The 17,630-nt window shown below is 39.6% G+C and overlaps 2 protein-coding genes across 3 annotated transcripts; both read right to left on the bottom strand.

Annotated features, from left to right (window-relative positions):
• Positions 1–468: 468 nt before the first annotated feature.
• Positions 469–8,320, bottom strand: suox (sulfite oxidase). 2 transcript variants are annotated; one of them, XM_029502339.1, is made up of 5 exons: positions 8,221–8,320; positions 5,708–5,793; positions 5,228–5,396; positions 3,906–4,175; positions 469–2,767 (listed from the first exon to the last, which is right to left on the bottom strand). In XM_029502339.1, the coding sequence occupies exons 2-5, from the start codon at positions 5,779–5,781 to the stop codon at positions 1,544–1,546; spliced, it is 1,737 nt and encodes a 578-aa protein (XP_029358199.1). In that variant the 5' UTR covers positions 5,782–5,793; positions 8,221–8,320; the 3' UTR covers positions 469–1,543. The 2 variants fall into 2 exon arrangements, with proteins under 2 accessions (XP_029358199.1, XP_029358200.1); XM_029502340.1 differs by having other exon boundaries at positions 5,723–5,793.
• Positions 8,321–11,775: 3,455 nt separating this feature from the next.
• Positions 11,776–16,538, bottom strand: mcrs1 (microspherule protein 1). Its single transcript, XM_029502437.1, has 14 exons — positions 16,388–16,538; positions 15,701–15,849; positions 15,408–15,546; positions 15,147–15,311; positions 14,907–15,016; positions 14,708–14,816; positions 14,476–14,614; positions 14,084–14,159; positions 13,927–13,955; positions 13,576–13,668; positions 13,382–13,464; positions 13,161–13,248; positions 12,310–12,437; positions 11,776–12,191 (listed from the first exon to the last, which is right to left on the bottom strand). The coding sequence occupies exons 2-14, from the start codon at positions 15,847–15,849 to the stop codon at positions 12,105–12,107; spliced, it is 1,395 nt and encodes a 464-aa protein (XP_029358297.1). The 5' UTR covers positions 16,388–16,538; the 3' UTR covers positions 11,776–12,104.
• Between the last annotated feature and the right edge of the window lie 1,092 nt (positions 16,539–17,630).

The raw sequence follows: 17,630 nt of genomic DNA, 5'->3' as shown, positions 1-17,630 counted from the left end.
AAATTGATTTGACACAATGCCAACCTGCAGTTTAATCTGAAACATGTTTCATTGACATTGTTTAGAAATCACAGCAAATACTTTCAATTTGTTCAGAAAATACAGGCCAGTCTGTGTCATGCATAGGGATGGGAATCGAAAACCTGAGAACCGGCTCCCAGTGTTTCAATTCCTTGGACTCATTTGCATATTTTGCAAACGATTCCAGTGGGTGTGTGGCGATGGCATTCACCAGCGCAGCCAGCAGGAAACATGGCGCCCAGGTGGCAAATTCGCCCGAAAACGAGAAAGGATGACAACAGGCCTGCTTCTTCTCCTTTTATTCAAATGAGAATCGATGAAGAACTGAATCGTTAAGCAGAATCGAAAATTGAATTGTACGGAATTGTAAAAATCTTGTCAATTCCCATCTCTAGTCATGCAAGTTATTGTAATGATGCAAAAAAATTAAAAATACTGAGCCAGATGTGAGCACAAAATTAGGGATCTTTATTGACTGCTGTCAATAATAACGTTAATGTCAGTCAATGTTAATCATTAGGCTGCTTGCCACGACAGACATTCAGCAGCTCTGACAGACTTGAGTGCCAAAAGACAGAGATGAACTAATATTAATACAACAGAATTTCTCCATGACTGAAAAACAAAGTGGAGGGCTTTTCCAGAGCAAACAAGTTCAAACAGCAGAGAGATAAAAGTAAGCAAGTGCACTGGGGTTTTGTGTGGTCTTCATTTGTCCACTCTGACATCATGGGGAGATTCAGTTTTTCTCTAAATCAAAGTTTTGTTTACCTCTCAGAAAACTGACTGAAACTTCATGGGCCTGCCTGTTTTGATACATCAGGTCAACGACTGCCTAGACTGCAATGTTTGGTAAGTTCACTCAGGTTTCCACAAAGAGGTCTGAGGAATGATGCACACACTGAACGGAGTCCCGAGGTCGCAGTTCACTTCCAATGACTGAGTTACTCAAACTTCTTCATATTATTTCAGCTTTTGCAGAGGTCATGATCAGTGAGGACAAAGCTGTTGAAAAAAGTTTCAACAAAAGTTCCTAAAAGTTTCTGGTCTTTGTTGTTCTCGCTCAAAAAACCCTTTATTTGAAGCAATAACACAGTAACAACAAACTCAATGCTTTTCTAAATTTCACTCCCGTAAAATCACCAATTATAAAGGTATAATTAGGCTTTTAAAATGCGCAGTGATCACACAACCCTTTCCATAAAATCTGCATCTTCAGAGTTATCTGAATCTCAATCTGAAAAAAAGAAAGTTTCTTACAAATCTCACTTATGACCAAAGTAGAAGTGACTTACCGCAACACTAGAGAAGAGTAGACATCTTTTGGTTTAGTCACTCAGAGCCTTTAGCTTCGTCCTAGGTGTCGATGGGAAACTCTCCGACGTCACATAAAGACGCATTTGTTCTAACACTTAAAAATATTATGTACTTTCTCCCTATGACACTTTATACATCTGACAGATTTCAAACAATGTCCACTCCCTAAACTTCGGGATCTTATTAGAGGATTGAACGACTGACTTTATTCCTCTTCCTTATCCTCTTTGATCGTCACCTTCACTCGGTGCCACGCATTACTCAGGACCCCCCTCAGGTTCCAAATGGGTGGCACTGTGTCCGGCTGCATGTTGTAGCTGTTGTCAACTGCCTTGCAAACTATCTCCAACTCCTGAGCGTCAGGAGGGAGAGGGGCCGTCAGCTCCCACAGCTTCCAGGCCCAGGCTCGTCCTGGTGGACGGGGGGGTTCAGGTGGTTGTCCCTTGTCATTGGCCCTCAGCTGGGCCACTTGCCACGTCTTTCCTCCATCAAGAGAAACGTCTACACGTACAACCTCTCTGCCTCCGCCGCTCCAGGCATAGCCCTTCACAGTCACTTCTCCTGCACTGCGGTCTATTACAGCTCCGTCTGCTGGCGTGGTGACTGCAGACTGAACAGGCAGCTCTTGGATGGCCGGAGCAGATTTGAAGTCCACTGTGTCCCAGTCTGTGCCAGGGGAGAAACCCTTATAGTCGTTCTGCTGCCAATGGCTGCTGCTCTCATCTTTGCTCACTATGATCCTTCCCAGCCATTTAACATTACGTGCACCCACCGTGCCTGGTACCACAACACGAACAGGGAAGCCGTGGTCAGCAGGAAGCTCCTCACCATTCATTTCATATGCCAGCAGCACATCACCTTCCTCACTAACTGCCTTGTTTAGAGGGATGGAGGCGCCATAGGTGGTACCAGTAACATCCTTGTCTAGTCCCTCAAACTGAACGTGGTGAGCCCACTGTGCAACATCCGGCCCGTAGCCAGCTGCCAGCAGCACATCCCTGAGTTTAGCACCACTCCATGTGGCGTTACTGATTGCAGCAATGCCCCAGTTCAGTCCTTTCACCTGCTTGACACTATTCATCTCAGATCGGCGGTTGCCTGCACACTGCAGAGTAGCAGTGACAGTGTGTTTAGGGAACTGAGTTTTCAAGTCTTCTAAAGATAGTGTCAGAACTCCACCTGGGATTCCCTCCACATGGAGCTGATAAGAAGCTGGGTCCACCTGTGGAACAGGTAGGTGGTTTCTTTTGAAGAAGAATGCAGAGGGCGTGATGTAGCTGTCAGACAGAATTTCAGGAGGTGGCTCAGCATTGAAGGGTTTGAGGTTGTTGATGCGCAGGACAGGGTGGCGCTCTGGGTCAGAGGCGTAGGGGTCAGATGATTTTACAGCCTGCAGCTTCTTCTGGTCTTCTGCACTCAGCTCACCAACCTTGTGTTAATTAAAGAGGAAATCTGTTTTAGACAACATCAATGTCTAAAACATCAACATTATCTAAATATTGCCAAAACCCAAAAAAGGCAAAAAAAGACAGAGGACTCAGTTTGCATGCAAAATCCACAGGAAATTACTATTCGAATTGAATATAAGCAACCAGTCAACTTTGCATTTCTCCCATTGACCACTTGAGGGAATGACAAGGTCAAACCAACAGCTGTTGATTTAACTTAGTTAACAGTGTAAAGTGGACTTTTCCATATTTGTCCTCAGACTCAACCTGTGTAACGTATTCCAGTGCCCCAGAGAAAGCAGTCATATGACAGGTTGACATCAAGTTTAGTCTCAACATTCCAAAGATTAAGCAAACATTATTTAATGTTTGAGAAGATATGAGCTTGAGCTTTTAAAAACTGAAAGAAATAAAAGTTGCTTTCTTTTATTTTCATAGTCTTCATTTCACAATGACCTCGCTGACAACAGCTCCCAGGTACAAAGAAATATGAGCAGTGAAATGATCAGTCAATATTTTAAAGGCAACTTGCACTTTCCACTAATTGACTCCTAAATTGGCATTATATAATAAACAGAAGCAAAAGAACACTGATGGTTTGATGCAACATCTGCAGAATTGATCTTGATTTCAAATATCTACATTGGGTACAGCGTTGGGTGCTGTTAACCATTTGTTGTCTCACTAATTGTTCCAATTAGGAATCCGCTTCACAGCTGTTTCAAGCTTTTTTTTCCCTCCACAGACGGACTCTTAATATTTTGCTGATGCCTCACTGGTTTCATAGGAAAAAGATAAACTTAGTCTAGTCTTGTCTCTATATGGCAGCTCTGCGATAGACTTTCCAGGGTGAACCCCACCCTGATGTCAACTGGGATCGGCTCCAGCACCCCTTGCCAACAGGTAGCATAGATAATGAGGAGAAGATTAGTTGAACAGACCTTTTAATTTTGAATTGTTATTAAATTCATGGTTTTAAAGCATATGCATCCTTTTTGCAATTTCATGTAAACAAATTCTGACGGAAAGGGAATCTAATAGGGTTACACACTTTATTTAATTATTGAACTGATAAGTCCTTCCAAAAAAATTATTTGGAGAACTCATGTGTGTACTCACTTTATATTCTGAGAGGATTTCCAGCACATGTTCCTGGTTGTGTACAGCATACAGCGCCCAAAACGGTTCCAGGGCCCCACCCGCTGCCAACAAGATCTTATCCCCGCCAGGATGCATGGACACAAACTCAGTGATGTCATATACGCTGTCTTTGTAAGTGACCCACACACCATCCTCCAAAGAACGATGTTTTGTGACTTCTGCTTGGCTGAAGACAGGAAGAGGAGCCTTCTCTGTGCTCTCTACTTTGGTGGTATCTATCTGCTCAGCCTGTAGGAGAGAAAAGGTGGGAGAGGAAACAAAGAAGTTATCTCAAAAATTGTATAGAACTCTGACAATATGGTCATTTGAGTTTTCCCATCACTGTAGTGATCGTAATTGTCTGACCAGATGTCATTTGTTTGTCAAACAACAGCAGCAAAACATTGCCCCTGACTATTGGAGGATTAAGATTAAAAAGACAGCAGGACACACTGTGGGAGCTTCTAAAATGGTGCATGATTTATATTACTAGAAGCATTACTATTAGAACTACCACAGGTTTGAAAGCAGCATTTGGCAGCATCCCGGTTAATTATTCACACATTTATAAGAGCATTACATTATATTATATTATATACATTATAAGAGCAAGTTAATGTTTTCTCATTGTAACTGTGAGAGCTTGATGGATCAGTTAATGTGTTCAAGAAGAGAAAAATCATGTTTGCTTGATTAAATTTTTGCTGACAGTGAAATACAAAATTCAGACAGGATAATCAAAAATAAATATGGAAAATTATATGATGATTTAAGTAGGAAGCAACTGAGACATTTTTGCATTTTTAGTAAGCCATTTTAGGAGCAGATGTCATAAAAATGCTTAGTTGCCTATTTCTGCTCAGTTGATGATGTGCTTACATGTTGAGTCACATGAAACGAGGGAGTGAAAAGTGACAACTACATTTTATGCTGACAGTGTCAATTGGTCACTACTTTCACAGTTAACAGCAATATGCCAAAAAAAGGGTATGAGAGTATTTAATGTAACTAAAACAGAAATTTGACTTACAAAATATTCATAATTATGATTGCAGCATATCATATGGAGGGTTTTTATTAACTGTGTAGATGTAAAATATGTAAGAGGTCGAATGCCGAAACTTGTCATAAACCAACTCATGTTGTTTGCATTACTTAGTAGCAGTGTTGGGCAACTAATCACATGATTTTCTGTATCAATTAGTTTTTTTTGTTTTGTTGAGTTATTTTAAACAAAGAATGAATGCATTTCAGTGACATAATTTTGTCTTTCAAGGCAAATCATTGCCTTTAATTCCAACCTTGTGCTGGTGGAGACAATAGGCCAGGACAGCACCCGTACCAGCCAGCAGTCCTGCCAGGCCATGTGTCCAGCCGGGACTGCGGGCGTGTTGGTACGATCTCTGGTCATCACTGCCACTGCTCCTGAGACGAACTGCACATGATGCGGCTGCAGGTGCGACCTGATACCTACGAATTGAAAAAACTGGAATGTGATTTTTATGCAGAACATGTCCAGTTCATTAGGGAGTGAGTATATGTCTAAGTATTACAATTCATCAAGTAAGAAAACAAGCATTAAAAGGGGGAGCGAACATCATAGCTAGGCTATATTGGGGGGGGGGGGAATAAAAATAAAAAATTGCTAAATCACAGGTTGGGCTGTCATTTTAGACCCTTAGTCACTGAAGCTATTATCAAACCAAGATTTTTGACTGTATTTGTGGCAAACTCAGTTAATTTCAGCCTAGAGTTTAATAACTGTGACAAATGGCAGTTACCTTAGAGTACTGTACCTTTGAGTGTTGAGTGGGCCAAATCTTGTCAGGCTGTGGCAACGTCTGAGAAACAGCATTGCATTGATGTTCTACGGAGAAATAAAATGAATATAGTAAATAAAAACAGCTCATAAAAAAAGCACAGATTCTTAACAAATTACTGAATCCCTCTAATTGGAAATACAAAGTACAAGTAAAAGAACAAAAGAAAAAAGAAAGAAAAGTACAACAAAGTACAAAACCATGGTCAAATTCAATCTGTTGAGTTTAACTTCAATTATAATTGAGTTCAATCATTTTACTTTGCCAATCAGACTCTATTAAAAAGATTTTGTAGTGTGAGCAGGGGAAAGTTAGCACTTACAGCACCTTGGACTTATCTTTCTTGCTGGTTAGTTTCTGTGTCCTATTGGTATATTTTAACTAGCGCTGTAAAATTATTAAAATTTCTTATCAGATGAATCACATGATAGCTGTGGGTTAATCATGTTTAATGACCAATCCTAAATATGACTGAAAATTTTAAATTTTTTCTGCATTTAAGGCATTCAAGAAAAATAAGTCACTTCATGTATTTTTTGGTAATCAGTCTTTGGACCACAGAGCCAGAGTAGAAAAAAAATTACATAAATGTGTAAATTAATTCCACAAGTTCCACAAGTCATTGTGTAGCATTGTAATGGAGGCTGTGTACAGTCTCATTTAGTTAATTTAGTTAGTAACTGAACCTTGAAACCCTTCGACTCCTACTGAACTGACCAGCCAACAGTAACCTCATACTGCAAAAAGAGCCAACCAGTGGAGTGGGAGTGTACTGAGGAAATGAGGAGGGCTGAGCTAAAGTTTCCTCTTCCCTCACCACAGAAGTGCTCATGTATAAAGACATTATAGTTAACACTCAGACTGTCCTGAATCAAAACACTTGTTGAGACAAATTACCATTTAAAGGGATGTATGAACATGGAACTAAAAAGCATTCCTAGTCTTTTTGGATAGACACTGCATGTTATGAGGAAAGATCTGTGACTCAATAACTGGAAGGTACAAAGTGTACAGCTCTTCACTGTTATCTGGACTATCAGACGTGAAATTACCAGCAGAAGCTTTTCCTGCAAAAACAGTATTAGACCAATTTAAATAGCTACAACATACAACATGCTTAAAGAAAAGCATTCATTATGCAACTCATAAAACAGCAGATATCATGCTGCTTTATTAGTCAGTAGCACATGTCATATCACTCTTATGAGTGGCCATTAAGATAAACCTGGGTTATCTCCAACTAGCTTTCACTGAGGCAGTTGCAATAATGCTACCTAATTCCTTTCACCTTTACCTATTTTTCACTACTCTGACAGCACTCAGAAAGAGAAAACAACCCCCCAACCCGACTTTTAAGGCCCGATCTGGTCATAATGGTCCCACGTACAGGCCTAAGCTGAAAGCGGAAGGATCTTTTCCTCCTAGCTCATGTGATATAAGGTCTAGCAGATTTACTAGTTTGGAGTTTAGAGAGTGTGTAAGAACTTTAACACAGAAACTAACCATTATAAAGTGTCTTATTGATCTCTGGAGATTTAAGTGTTCCTGATGCAGGTATATTAGGTTTGTCGGAAGCGTAATGCTGAATTGTTGGTACAAACGGACGTGAGTGAGCTCTGAATAGCAGCCAGACTTGATGCAGAACAGGGATACCTGAAAGACTTCGGGTGATCTTTTTTGTACCATCGATAACCAACTACCACATCAGGCAGTGGCGGGTGTTATGAGAGGTTCATATTTTAATGACTACAAAGGACCTTACCTTGGCTTTCATTCAGTACCCCACTGTTGTTACTGCAGATATCAAGATCTTATTAATACTATTCATCACAGCCGCCTCTGGGGATGTTTCCTATGAGGTTAAGTCAACATGGCTGGCAGTGAAACTGACTGACCTGTTCACTCAGCTCTAAGCCAGCTGCTGTGATAACCAGACACTTTCAACTCAAAATGCCTTCAAGCTGAACTGATATTTAGAAACAGATCAAAACTGTTTTATGAGGAACATTTTCTGGACATTTTGGAGTTCAACTGGAATATCTGTAACGGTCTGAAAATGAAGAAACCATCTGCTATGGCCCCTTTTACAGAAATGAAAAACCTAAACACCGATCGTCTGTTGCAGCCTCCAACGCATCACCGCCTGATAAACACCCGACAAACAGTTGTTGTGTTCAGTTCATACATGTGGTTAGCTGCATGCACTTTGAACACAACAACCATCAAAGCTTAACACAGTGTGTGTATGTTCAACAAACTTTAACCACAACATTAACTTTAAGTCTGTTATCAGCCATAACTCGGACAGTGTGGGGCTTCTTCATCATCATCATCATCACTGCTGGCTAACTTTAGCTATTCAAATTAGCAAGACAGCTACTCAGAGCCAGCTTGGGCAGCTCGGTCAGATATGTTCAAACAAGATGGTGATACCTTCATGTGAGTTTGTTTCAAACCTAAATGACAACACTCACCTGTGCCGTCCGTGTCGGTGTCAGTTTGGATCCGGTGCCTCCACGAAGCACCGCCGCTGTAATCAGCTACAGGCCAACCGACACCCCACTGACCGTGAGGCGTTCACTGACGCCTGTCCATTTTAGCCTCACTCTCCATGGAGCCGCTGATACTTTAACAAGTAAAGAACCGATAAACTTCATTGGACTCATTAAGGATCCGTAGGTTTAAACTAAGGACTTTATTCGTGTTGGGAAGAATTTTGAAAGCAACATTTTCATATGACTCACAAGACAGTAAAAGAAATGTTATGTTGTCAAAAATATCCCTGGGACTGATTGGACCATTTCCTTAACACAAAATGAATGAAGCAGTCATATAAAACTAAAACAAACGCTTTAATACAGTTTTGTTGACACTCCAAGCTCAGTCTACTCCTCTGCTAAATATTTCTGAAAAGCCTCTGAAGGCATCTCAGTTTACAAGGTAAACTGTTCCCAGAAAGGAAGTGAACTGATGGTGGGAATAAAATATCTTGTTGTTCAGTAATTATGGAATAACCTTCCTTAACCAAGTGCTTCCTTCACATTGGTGAGGGATGATGTGAGAGAAACTTGGTGAGTCGAGTCACAGCTCAAACAAGACACTATAACTGAAGATAGCCAGACAGATAAATCAGTAAGTAATAAGTACAAGTGGTGCTGTCAGCAGTCCACTCACATACACATACACAATTTTAGAGTAAAATTTTCTTCAAAGTTAACACTGACACTAAAATTAACACTACCCTTGCTGAATCACTGAGGTGGTCTTTATCAGAAGAGATGCATTACTAAAAGTAGTAGTAGTAGGTGTGTGGAAATGTGACGCCTAATGTTTCACTGGAAATACTTTACATCTCTCTGCTGTGGCAGTGCAATATGGAAAAGGTGTGATGTAAGTAAGTAAGTGAAATTTATTTATAGATTTCTTTTCATAGATAAAATCACAAAGTGCTTTACAGCAAGGATAAAATGCAGTAAAATACAAACACAACACAACAAAAACACAACAATGGCACAACAACAAGTAATTTCACAGATGCCCGAGAACAACAACATCAGGGAAAAGCCTGTCTAAAGAGATAAGTTTAAGGGGAGTCAGGGGACTCTATGCTGCGTAAGGTCAGTGGGAGTGCATTCCAAAGGCGAGGGGCACTGGCCTGGAAAGAGCAGTCACCTCGCGTTTTAAAATGGGTACAGGGGACCATCAAAAATTTTTGATCTGACGACCTTAATGAACGTGAGGGAGATCCAATGTGAAGAGTATAAAATCGGGGTGATATGATCCCTTTTCCTGGCTCCAGTTACAAGCCTTGGTGTTGCATTTTGCACAGTCTGAAGGCGATTTACAGCTTTATTGTTAAAACACATAAAAAAAGAGTGTTGCATTAATCAATGTGAAATGACATAAAGGCATTAACTATCATTTCCATTTCGGCTTTTGAAATCACGTGTTGGAATCAGTTTAGTAATGTTCCGGAGATGATAAAAGCAGTTCTTCACCAACTGTTTATAGTGGTGATCCAGGGACATGTCCTTGTCGCACACAATTCCTAGGTTACATAAGCCTAACTGAGCTAAATGCTGCTTTAGGAAGGGAATAGCAGTATCTGGGGCAATAATCAGTGTTTCCATTTTAGCAGAGTTCAGTTGAAGGAGATTATTATTCAGCCATTTCTTGATGGCAGTCAAGCAGGCTGTTGAGCTATTGGGTTTGTGTAGCTCTGGCTGCTTGAAAGAGCAGTAGAGCTGAACATCATCAGCATGTAAATGATAAAACACATCACTGAACTCACTGATAATCTGTCCAAGAGTGGTCATGTAAAATAAAAAGACTAAAGTAACAGGTCAACAATAACTGTGGGGCGGTTCCTCACAAAAGCTTAGTCCACACAGTTTTTGCTTTTGCTTTTACTGCTTTTACTATCCCATTAATATAAAAGTACAATATTTATGATTTACAATAAATAAATAAATGCTGCATTGTCCATTGATGGTTAACAGCACACACTCAACTAATACATCAGTAACAACATTAACTACTGCTGAAAGGAGGATATTTCAAACTCAAGCTCTCAAGAGTATGTGCCAGTATAATAGGGGGCAGGACCACCAGCAAGAAGTCCAAAGAAACACAACAAATCCAGTGGAAGTCTATATACCTGCCAAGAAAGTAAAGTCTGACAACTCCAGCACTAACAGTTACCACTGTTTTGTTTAGGTTTCTTTAGCTGAAGGAAAACTATTAAATCAAAACTTTAATATTTCAAATTAACCACTGTTGTGAAACATTTTTCTTTCCTGTGTTTAAACCTATAGTCTAAACTTGACCTGTGGTTCAGATTGGGGTACGATGTTGTTGCTATGGCAACAGTGGATTCACTGTCTATGTTTTGGTGATAACATTTACAACCCTCATGCTCCATTTTAACACAGCAGATTAGATTTCTAATTTCTGGAGGTAATGGTTGGGTCATGAAGTTCACTTCCATGAATGGACTGGAACATGTTGCTGGACATTGAGGCCATTTACAGACATAATGCTTGTTGAGACGGAGCAGAGGTACAGATCTTTCCATATGCTGTAAAATACGAACAATGGGTCCACACACAAGCTTTACATCCACCTTAAATAAATATTTGGTCAGGAACAATGGCACGTCTCATGGTTAGTGTTTGTGCAGTTGCGTATAATCTGCAATTTTATCATAAACATTCAGGTTCCTCTGGTGTGAAATTTCCTTTAGGAGGAAATCACAGTTTATATCCACAATTTCCAATGATGCCCTGCCAGAGCAGTCTGTGAAACTTTGGATTTTTAATTGATTCTATGTGTAAACCTGACAAGTCCAGAATAACTACAAGAGGAGAATTTAGTTTCAAGCAGAATAGTGTGGATATTGGTCTATGTGGAGAAATTCATCTCTAGAGGGCTCTCTGGCACATGTAAACACAAGGCTTTCATGTTAGATGATGACCTGCAGTCTCACAAGAATGGCATCAATCCATGTTTTTAGCACTACACTGTCTGCGTTGGGATGATAATATGTTTAACTCCCATGCTACATTTTTACAAATGTATGTATATTTGCAATTTATCAAGGTATTAATAGGTTACTGAAGCACACTTCAGTGTGTAATCAATTCACACCCAGCCTGATAATACACATATAAAACCAAATGATTCAACTCCAGGAAATCCAAAACTCTGTATAATTGATTCATCAATATTATCATGAAATGAGGCCTAAAACAAATTTCCCATAACAGAATGTATAAGCTCTCCACGTTGTCAGTCTCACTTGTCTGTTAAACCATTACCTAGTTTTTTTTTTTAATTAAAAAAAAAAAAAAAAAGGGATTGTGAGCCACCTGAGTTGAGCTATCTGCCTGATCAAAGTGTCAAAGATTTTCTAAGACTTTCTGTATAACAGGACTAAACAACCTGGTCATTATGTGACATCTCTGAGTCACGTTCTATATTTTGTGTTTGCATTTAGTGCTTGTACACAGCTAGATAGACGACAGGATCCTTCCAGGAACATTGTGTATGCAAGTTTAATATCTTGAAAAAGCTTTACTACAGAATTTAAATACAATATTCTGAAAAACTGGAAAAACAAGGCTCAACCATGAGAATATCTACATTACACCATGAAATATGTTCAAACACCAAGTAAAAACCTGTCAGTATTTTGCTTCAGGATTTGACTGTAGTCTGTCTACAATTCACATTTCATGTTTAGATGGCTATTGTCAATCTGACTCTTGGTAACACCGCCGTGCTTTGGGGGAAAAGCTGACTGGTCCATTCATCTGCCAGTATATCCTCTCCATTGATACATCTGCTGTGTGGTTGGCATTCACTGTTGTGTCATCTTGGCTGCTTCAGCTTTTATTAGTGAGATGAGTTCCAGGTTAATTAGAAACACGAAGCGAAGACCTGCAATCTGAAGAAACAATTACAGACCATTAGGATCGTGCGTCATTCAGTACCACGCAAGGATGCCATGGTTTAATGGAATTATTTCAGTCATTTGAAATCTTATATCACTGGAGATCACACACCTCCACCACCGAGTTGTTATTGAGTTTCCACTTGTTGCCTGAAAGGACTGGTCTGCCATCTATGTAAATGGGTCGCCTGCCCTCATTGGCAATGAAGAAGTCTCCATTATTCTTCAGTTTAATAATTCCTGTAAATGTCAGCAAATAGAAGAGACAGTAGGCATACATTTTTTTAATTGTAATGATTTGAACATGCATTTTCTCTAAGTAACTATTAGTTAAGCATGACCATAAGAAAGAAAAAGAATAAATTATCCAAAAAATCCTAAAATCCAGTCTATTTGTAATTAGTAAACTATAACTACAATTTAGTTGACCTCCTGAAATATTAGTCATACATACATAGCTCTGCAAATACTACAGGATTTTGATACATCATACGACTTCTATAGAATTTGTTTGCCCAATAGCTTAAGGCTAAAGTCATCCTTTTACACTGAAATATCCATTATGCAAAATACCTCGAACACAACAGGAACTACAAAAGAAGAACAGTCAGGAACCTCGTTCTTTTGGTTCAAAATTAAAGTATGCATCTTCCATACCAACAGAGGTGAATATAAATTTACCTTAAAATGTCAGGAGTAGTACATTAAATTATCTCAACAATAATCTTACTTCACATTTAACTTTGAATTGTTTGTCAGTTTTATAGTTGATTAATTTGAAGCACTTTGTTACTTATATCTGGTAATTATAATTATGATATATTATTATTTATATTATTAACATGAAAAAAGCTCCATGAAAAGGTTGTTGTTCTGTTGTACTTTTACTCACTGCCCAGAACATATTTGAGAATGACATAATGGATGTGATGTTACAGCCTAACAATGTACGAGTTTAATTACCTTGTTTTCTTGATATTTTCCAGGCAGGTCCCTCTAATGACAGATCAACATCAATCTGTTTGTCCTTGGTTGCCCTTCCCAATGTAATCTGGGTGAACAAGAAGCAGAGAAAAACAACAACAACAATTACTTCACAGGGACAAAGCACCCTCTCAGACAAGATTTGACAACGAGGGAATGATTTTCTATGTAAAAACTGCTTCTGTAATGAAGTGACTTACCTCTCGTGATCTCATAAGGTAGCGTACCATTCTTCCTCGTAGTGCTGCCAGCGTCTGGTTGTCGAAGTCAGGCATGCTCATCCCTGGAGACACAGCCACACATGAGGACAAATAAGTTTGTCTATGATGGATTCCCTAAAACCAATATAGCTGATACTGTCTGTCTTGTGTCTGGTGAGTGAAAATACACACACCTGTGATACTGTCCACAAGAACCTGCCAACGAGGCAACTCCTGCTCTAACTGTCTGATCTCCCTTTTCTGGTGGCGATCAGAAATCATCAACTCTGAAAAAGAAGAGAAGAAGAATTTACTATGATATTATTCAGTGACAATAAATCCATTTTCAAATTTCTGGCTCTAGTAATGTAATTAAATGTCTTGTCACTTTAATAGTAGCACTAAATCGCAATGTTTTGCAATAGTTTATGGAACACCTGAGCATCATCCTTCTTTCACAAGTTATATATCCATTGTAACAAACGATGTTAAGGTTGAAACTGTTTTAAACTTTTCTTTCTTACTTTAATATATCGATTTCTTACCATGTTCCAAAACCTCATCTCGACTCTCCCTGTATGAACAGAAAAGGTGTTGAATTTCACTGACATTCAATATTTTAATGACAAAAGGGAAAGTCGTTTTTGTATTTTTCCAAGGGCACCCACACATAACAAAAACACAATATGAATACTGTCTTACTTTAATTTTACATCATCGACCATCTGTTCAGCATCAGAGAAGTTGAGGACCTGATCACCTTTGGGGAGAGGCTGGACTGCAACATAAAGGAAATACCATCAAGACTGTAACATTAAGAGCTCATTGCATTGCTTAAGGAAACCGCCTGCAGCAGCTTTCGCACACATTTATAAAACGTAAAAATACTTTTCAGCATTAGCTTTATTTATTTTGAGATTTTGCCACACTTTACTCCATCCAGCAAAACATCATTATTGGATGATTTTGGTCAGTTATATAGAATTCTAATGAAACAAAATGAAACAAAACTGATTTAAGTTAATATTATTTGTTAGAATTTTTCCAATTTGTACAAAATGCATGATATCAGATGAGTGGGCGATTAAACTCACCACTCTGGTCATCTAGTAGGTAGTATTGTTTTAATAGCTGCCAATGCACCAATAAGCTCTTGGGAGTACGAGATGGGTGAAAAACGCCAGGTTGCTTGCTCAGAAGCTCCTGGAAGACGTCCAGTTTTGGCTGACTTGTCTGTTCAATACAAAAAGGAATACATAAGTGCATGTTAGTCAAATGTGTAAATTTATGAGAGAGTTGTTGTTGTTAAATAACATTTTTACATACTGAACCAATCTTGGCCAGAAGCGCCTCCTCAGCCTGACTGAAAAGAGCTTTACTTTGAATTGCTGCAATGGCCTCTGGGTGAAGCTGCCGCATAGCTTGCCAGGCAAGCCTAACCAGAAAGAAAAGAGGAACTGTGATAAGTAATGTAAGGGAAATAGGTAGGTCAATGACTAGAGCATGTTGCTGCTTAGTCTCTTACTTTGAGATGACGGGATCATACAGCAGTGCGTACCACCTCTCTTTAATTTCCCGCAATGTGAAACGACAGCTGAACTTGACGCCCAGATGAACAGAGGTTAGATCTGTTGTCTGAAGTGACACACATGTAAACACAAGCTGTATACAAATCCAAAACTGATGTTTCTTGAAATTGCAAAGTCATTACATCTGTTCCCAAAATATGTTCAACTTTTTGGACAATGATGCCAGCACTGCTCACCTGCAACACTGCATTTATGAGGAGCAGGTCATCAGTAGGTTTCCACCGCCCGAGGTCTTTTGTAATATGTAGAGGCTGCTTGCTTTTCTTCACTCTTTTGGTGATAGGTGCAGGGTTTATAACCATAGTGAGAGGGGGGGTGAGAGAAGTTCCTGACTTTGTCACCTGACAAAGGCACAAAAATGACCAATCAAACCCCTGCAACCATTAACCACATCACTGCTTTAAAGGGCAATATATGTGTCTTATATTATTTCCTGCCTTTTTCTTCTCACTAGATGAAGGTTCACTCCCTGAACAGCGAACTGGCTCTATGACAGGAGGCCCTTTGACTCTACTTGATGACTTCACAAGACTGCTTTCCACCAGCTCATCATCGAACTTCTTTCTCTTTATTGACCTGAGGGTTACATTTCCGCAACATTTATTGAGTAGTTAACACTCATAAAATACTACATTTTAAACTCTGAAGTTGCACTTCACCAGCACAACATCAAATAAAAATACATATGCATGCATTGATTAGCAGCACAGGAGACAGAAATCCATCACACCTGGAGGAACTTCTGCGTTTGGGGACACCGCTGCCAAAGGCTTGTGCTGCTGTCCTTTTCACATCTTTAACTCCGAGCGACTCCTCGTCCTCTGATCGACTCTGGGTTGGTACCATAGAAGCACCAACCACAGGATCCCCTGCTTGCATCTGTTGGATCACAGCAGCAAACATTTAGAGAGGTTTCAGCTCAGAGCAGCAGTCTTCTGTGTCTCCCTTTAAAAAGCAGTCTGACTACAACAAGGTCTGTGCTCGGTGTCATCTCTGGGTGCTGAACAACATTTCTGTTTTAGTTTGATTAGAAACTACAGCCCGGGCTGTGTCTCCAACCAAAGAATGATTTAAAAAAGTTTTACTTACCGCACTATTTACTCACTGAAACTCATTTTCTGGGAGTAAACAATTGGCAAACTTAGCCCCGTCTTTTGTTTACATCTATCGTCAACCATAGACTCTCCTGTTTCCTCCAATAGCGAATATCTACCAGACATTTCATTAACCTGAAGAGGGAAATAACCAACCCAGCTCGCCCCTGTTGTGCAGTCTGTCAGGCTGACCAACTTAATTTGACCAGAGTTAAACTGCTTTCTGTTGGCGAGCTGGAGTTAGCTTAGCTAACAACACGTTATGGCGCTAGCCGGTGTTAGCTGCTCAGCGATACGACCAGCTGCCCGGTCCTGTGACTCACCTTTTCGCCGTATTTCCTCACTATGTGCTATCCGAGCCGTTGAGTGAAGTCTTTCGGGGAAATGTATACCTTGTGTCACCACTTTGTCCGTTAGCTACATGGCCACCTAGCTACATTCACTGGCTGTATACTCGTTAGCATTAGCTTCTCTGTTGTTTTCTTCCTGTTAGCTTTGATGGCGCAAATTCTGCCGCCGCCTGCTGGACCGGAGTCCCCAAAAAAAGGAAAATTAATCACACCAGCCTCATACTTACTGATCTATAGCATTTAAAATAAACCATCGCCACCTTTTCTTTAGTTTCCTTTGCTTTGTTTTCTGACCATGCTTTAATATTAGCTCTACATTCTTCATAATAGTATAATAATGTAACTATTAGTGTCTGTCACCTCATTTACTGAGAAATTACAGATTGAATCTATTAATATGTAAATGACAACCATCAGATTAATGAATGTAATTTGGTATGTTAAAAGCTTCTCTCCGTCTCTGTCGCCTTACCATAACCAGCTGTACCAACCATCATAAATGACCATGGGGCCACCACAGGAAATGGTACTGTTTTCTTAACAGCTTCAGTTCAGTGCTTTTTTTCCCCCTTCTTCCAACAGGAAACAAAAAACATTTTCCACCGTAGTCAGGTCGTTTTTCCAATGCTCATGCGAGTATTCCCAGCACAGGTTAACAAAAGCAACATTTCTCTCAACATTTCTTCCATGATCCATTTCGACATAATTAAATCCTGATCTGAAATGGCCTTTAGTTTCTTCGTGCTTCCATGTCAAATTTATAAAGTGCAGTGAACAATAGAAAAACACAATGTGTAAATGCTACAAGAAAGGTTTTAAGCCCAGTAAGCAAATGTTGATGATGAATGTGGCTGTCATTTACAGAGTTAATGCCACAAATTGATGTGTTGAACTTAAATAGCACAGTTACTGTTTCGAGGTAATTCTTCAGTTTTGTCTATATTGTAATTGTTCCCGGGAGGTAGATATAATGAAAAAGGCAGCAGACCAATTTTTCTCCTAATTATTGACCCAAAGCTTCAACATCAGCTCATGCTCAGTCCATGTTACAAAAGAACTTTGATTCCTAACATTGTGTTTCCTAGAAATAACTGCCTACGTGTCCAATAGCTGTTCACTGGTATCAAACTAATGACTTCCATAGCGTTTGATGTGTTACACCTAATCTAAGGCAGCTGGTGGTGTTAAAAGAGATTTAAATGCTTGAGTAAGGCTC

Source organism: Echeneis naucrates, chromosome 5, assembly GCF_900963305.1.
Source record: "Echeneis naucrates chromosome 5, fEcheNa1.1, whole genome shotgun sequence".
NCBI lineage: Eukaryota > Metazoa > Chordata > Actinopteri > Carangiformes > Echeneidae > Echeneis > Echeneis naucrates.
This window is presented reverse-complemented; position numbering and strand designations above follow the sequence as displayed.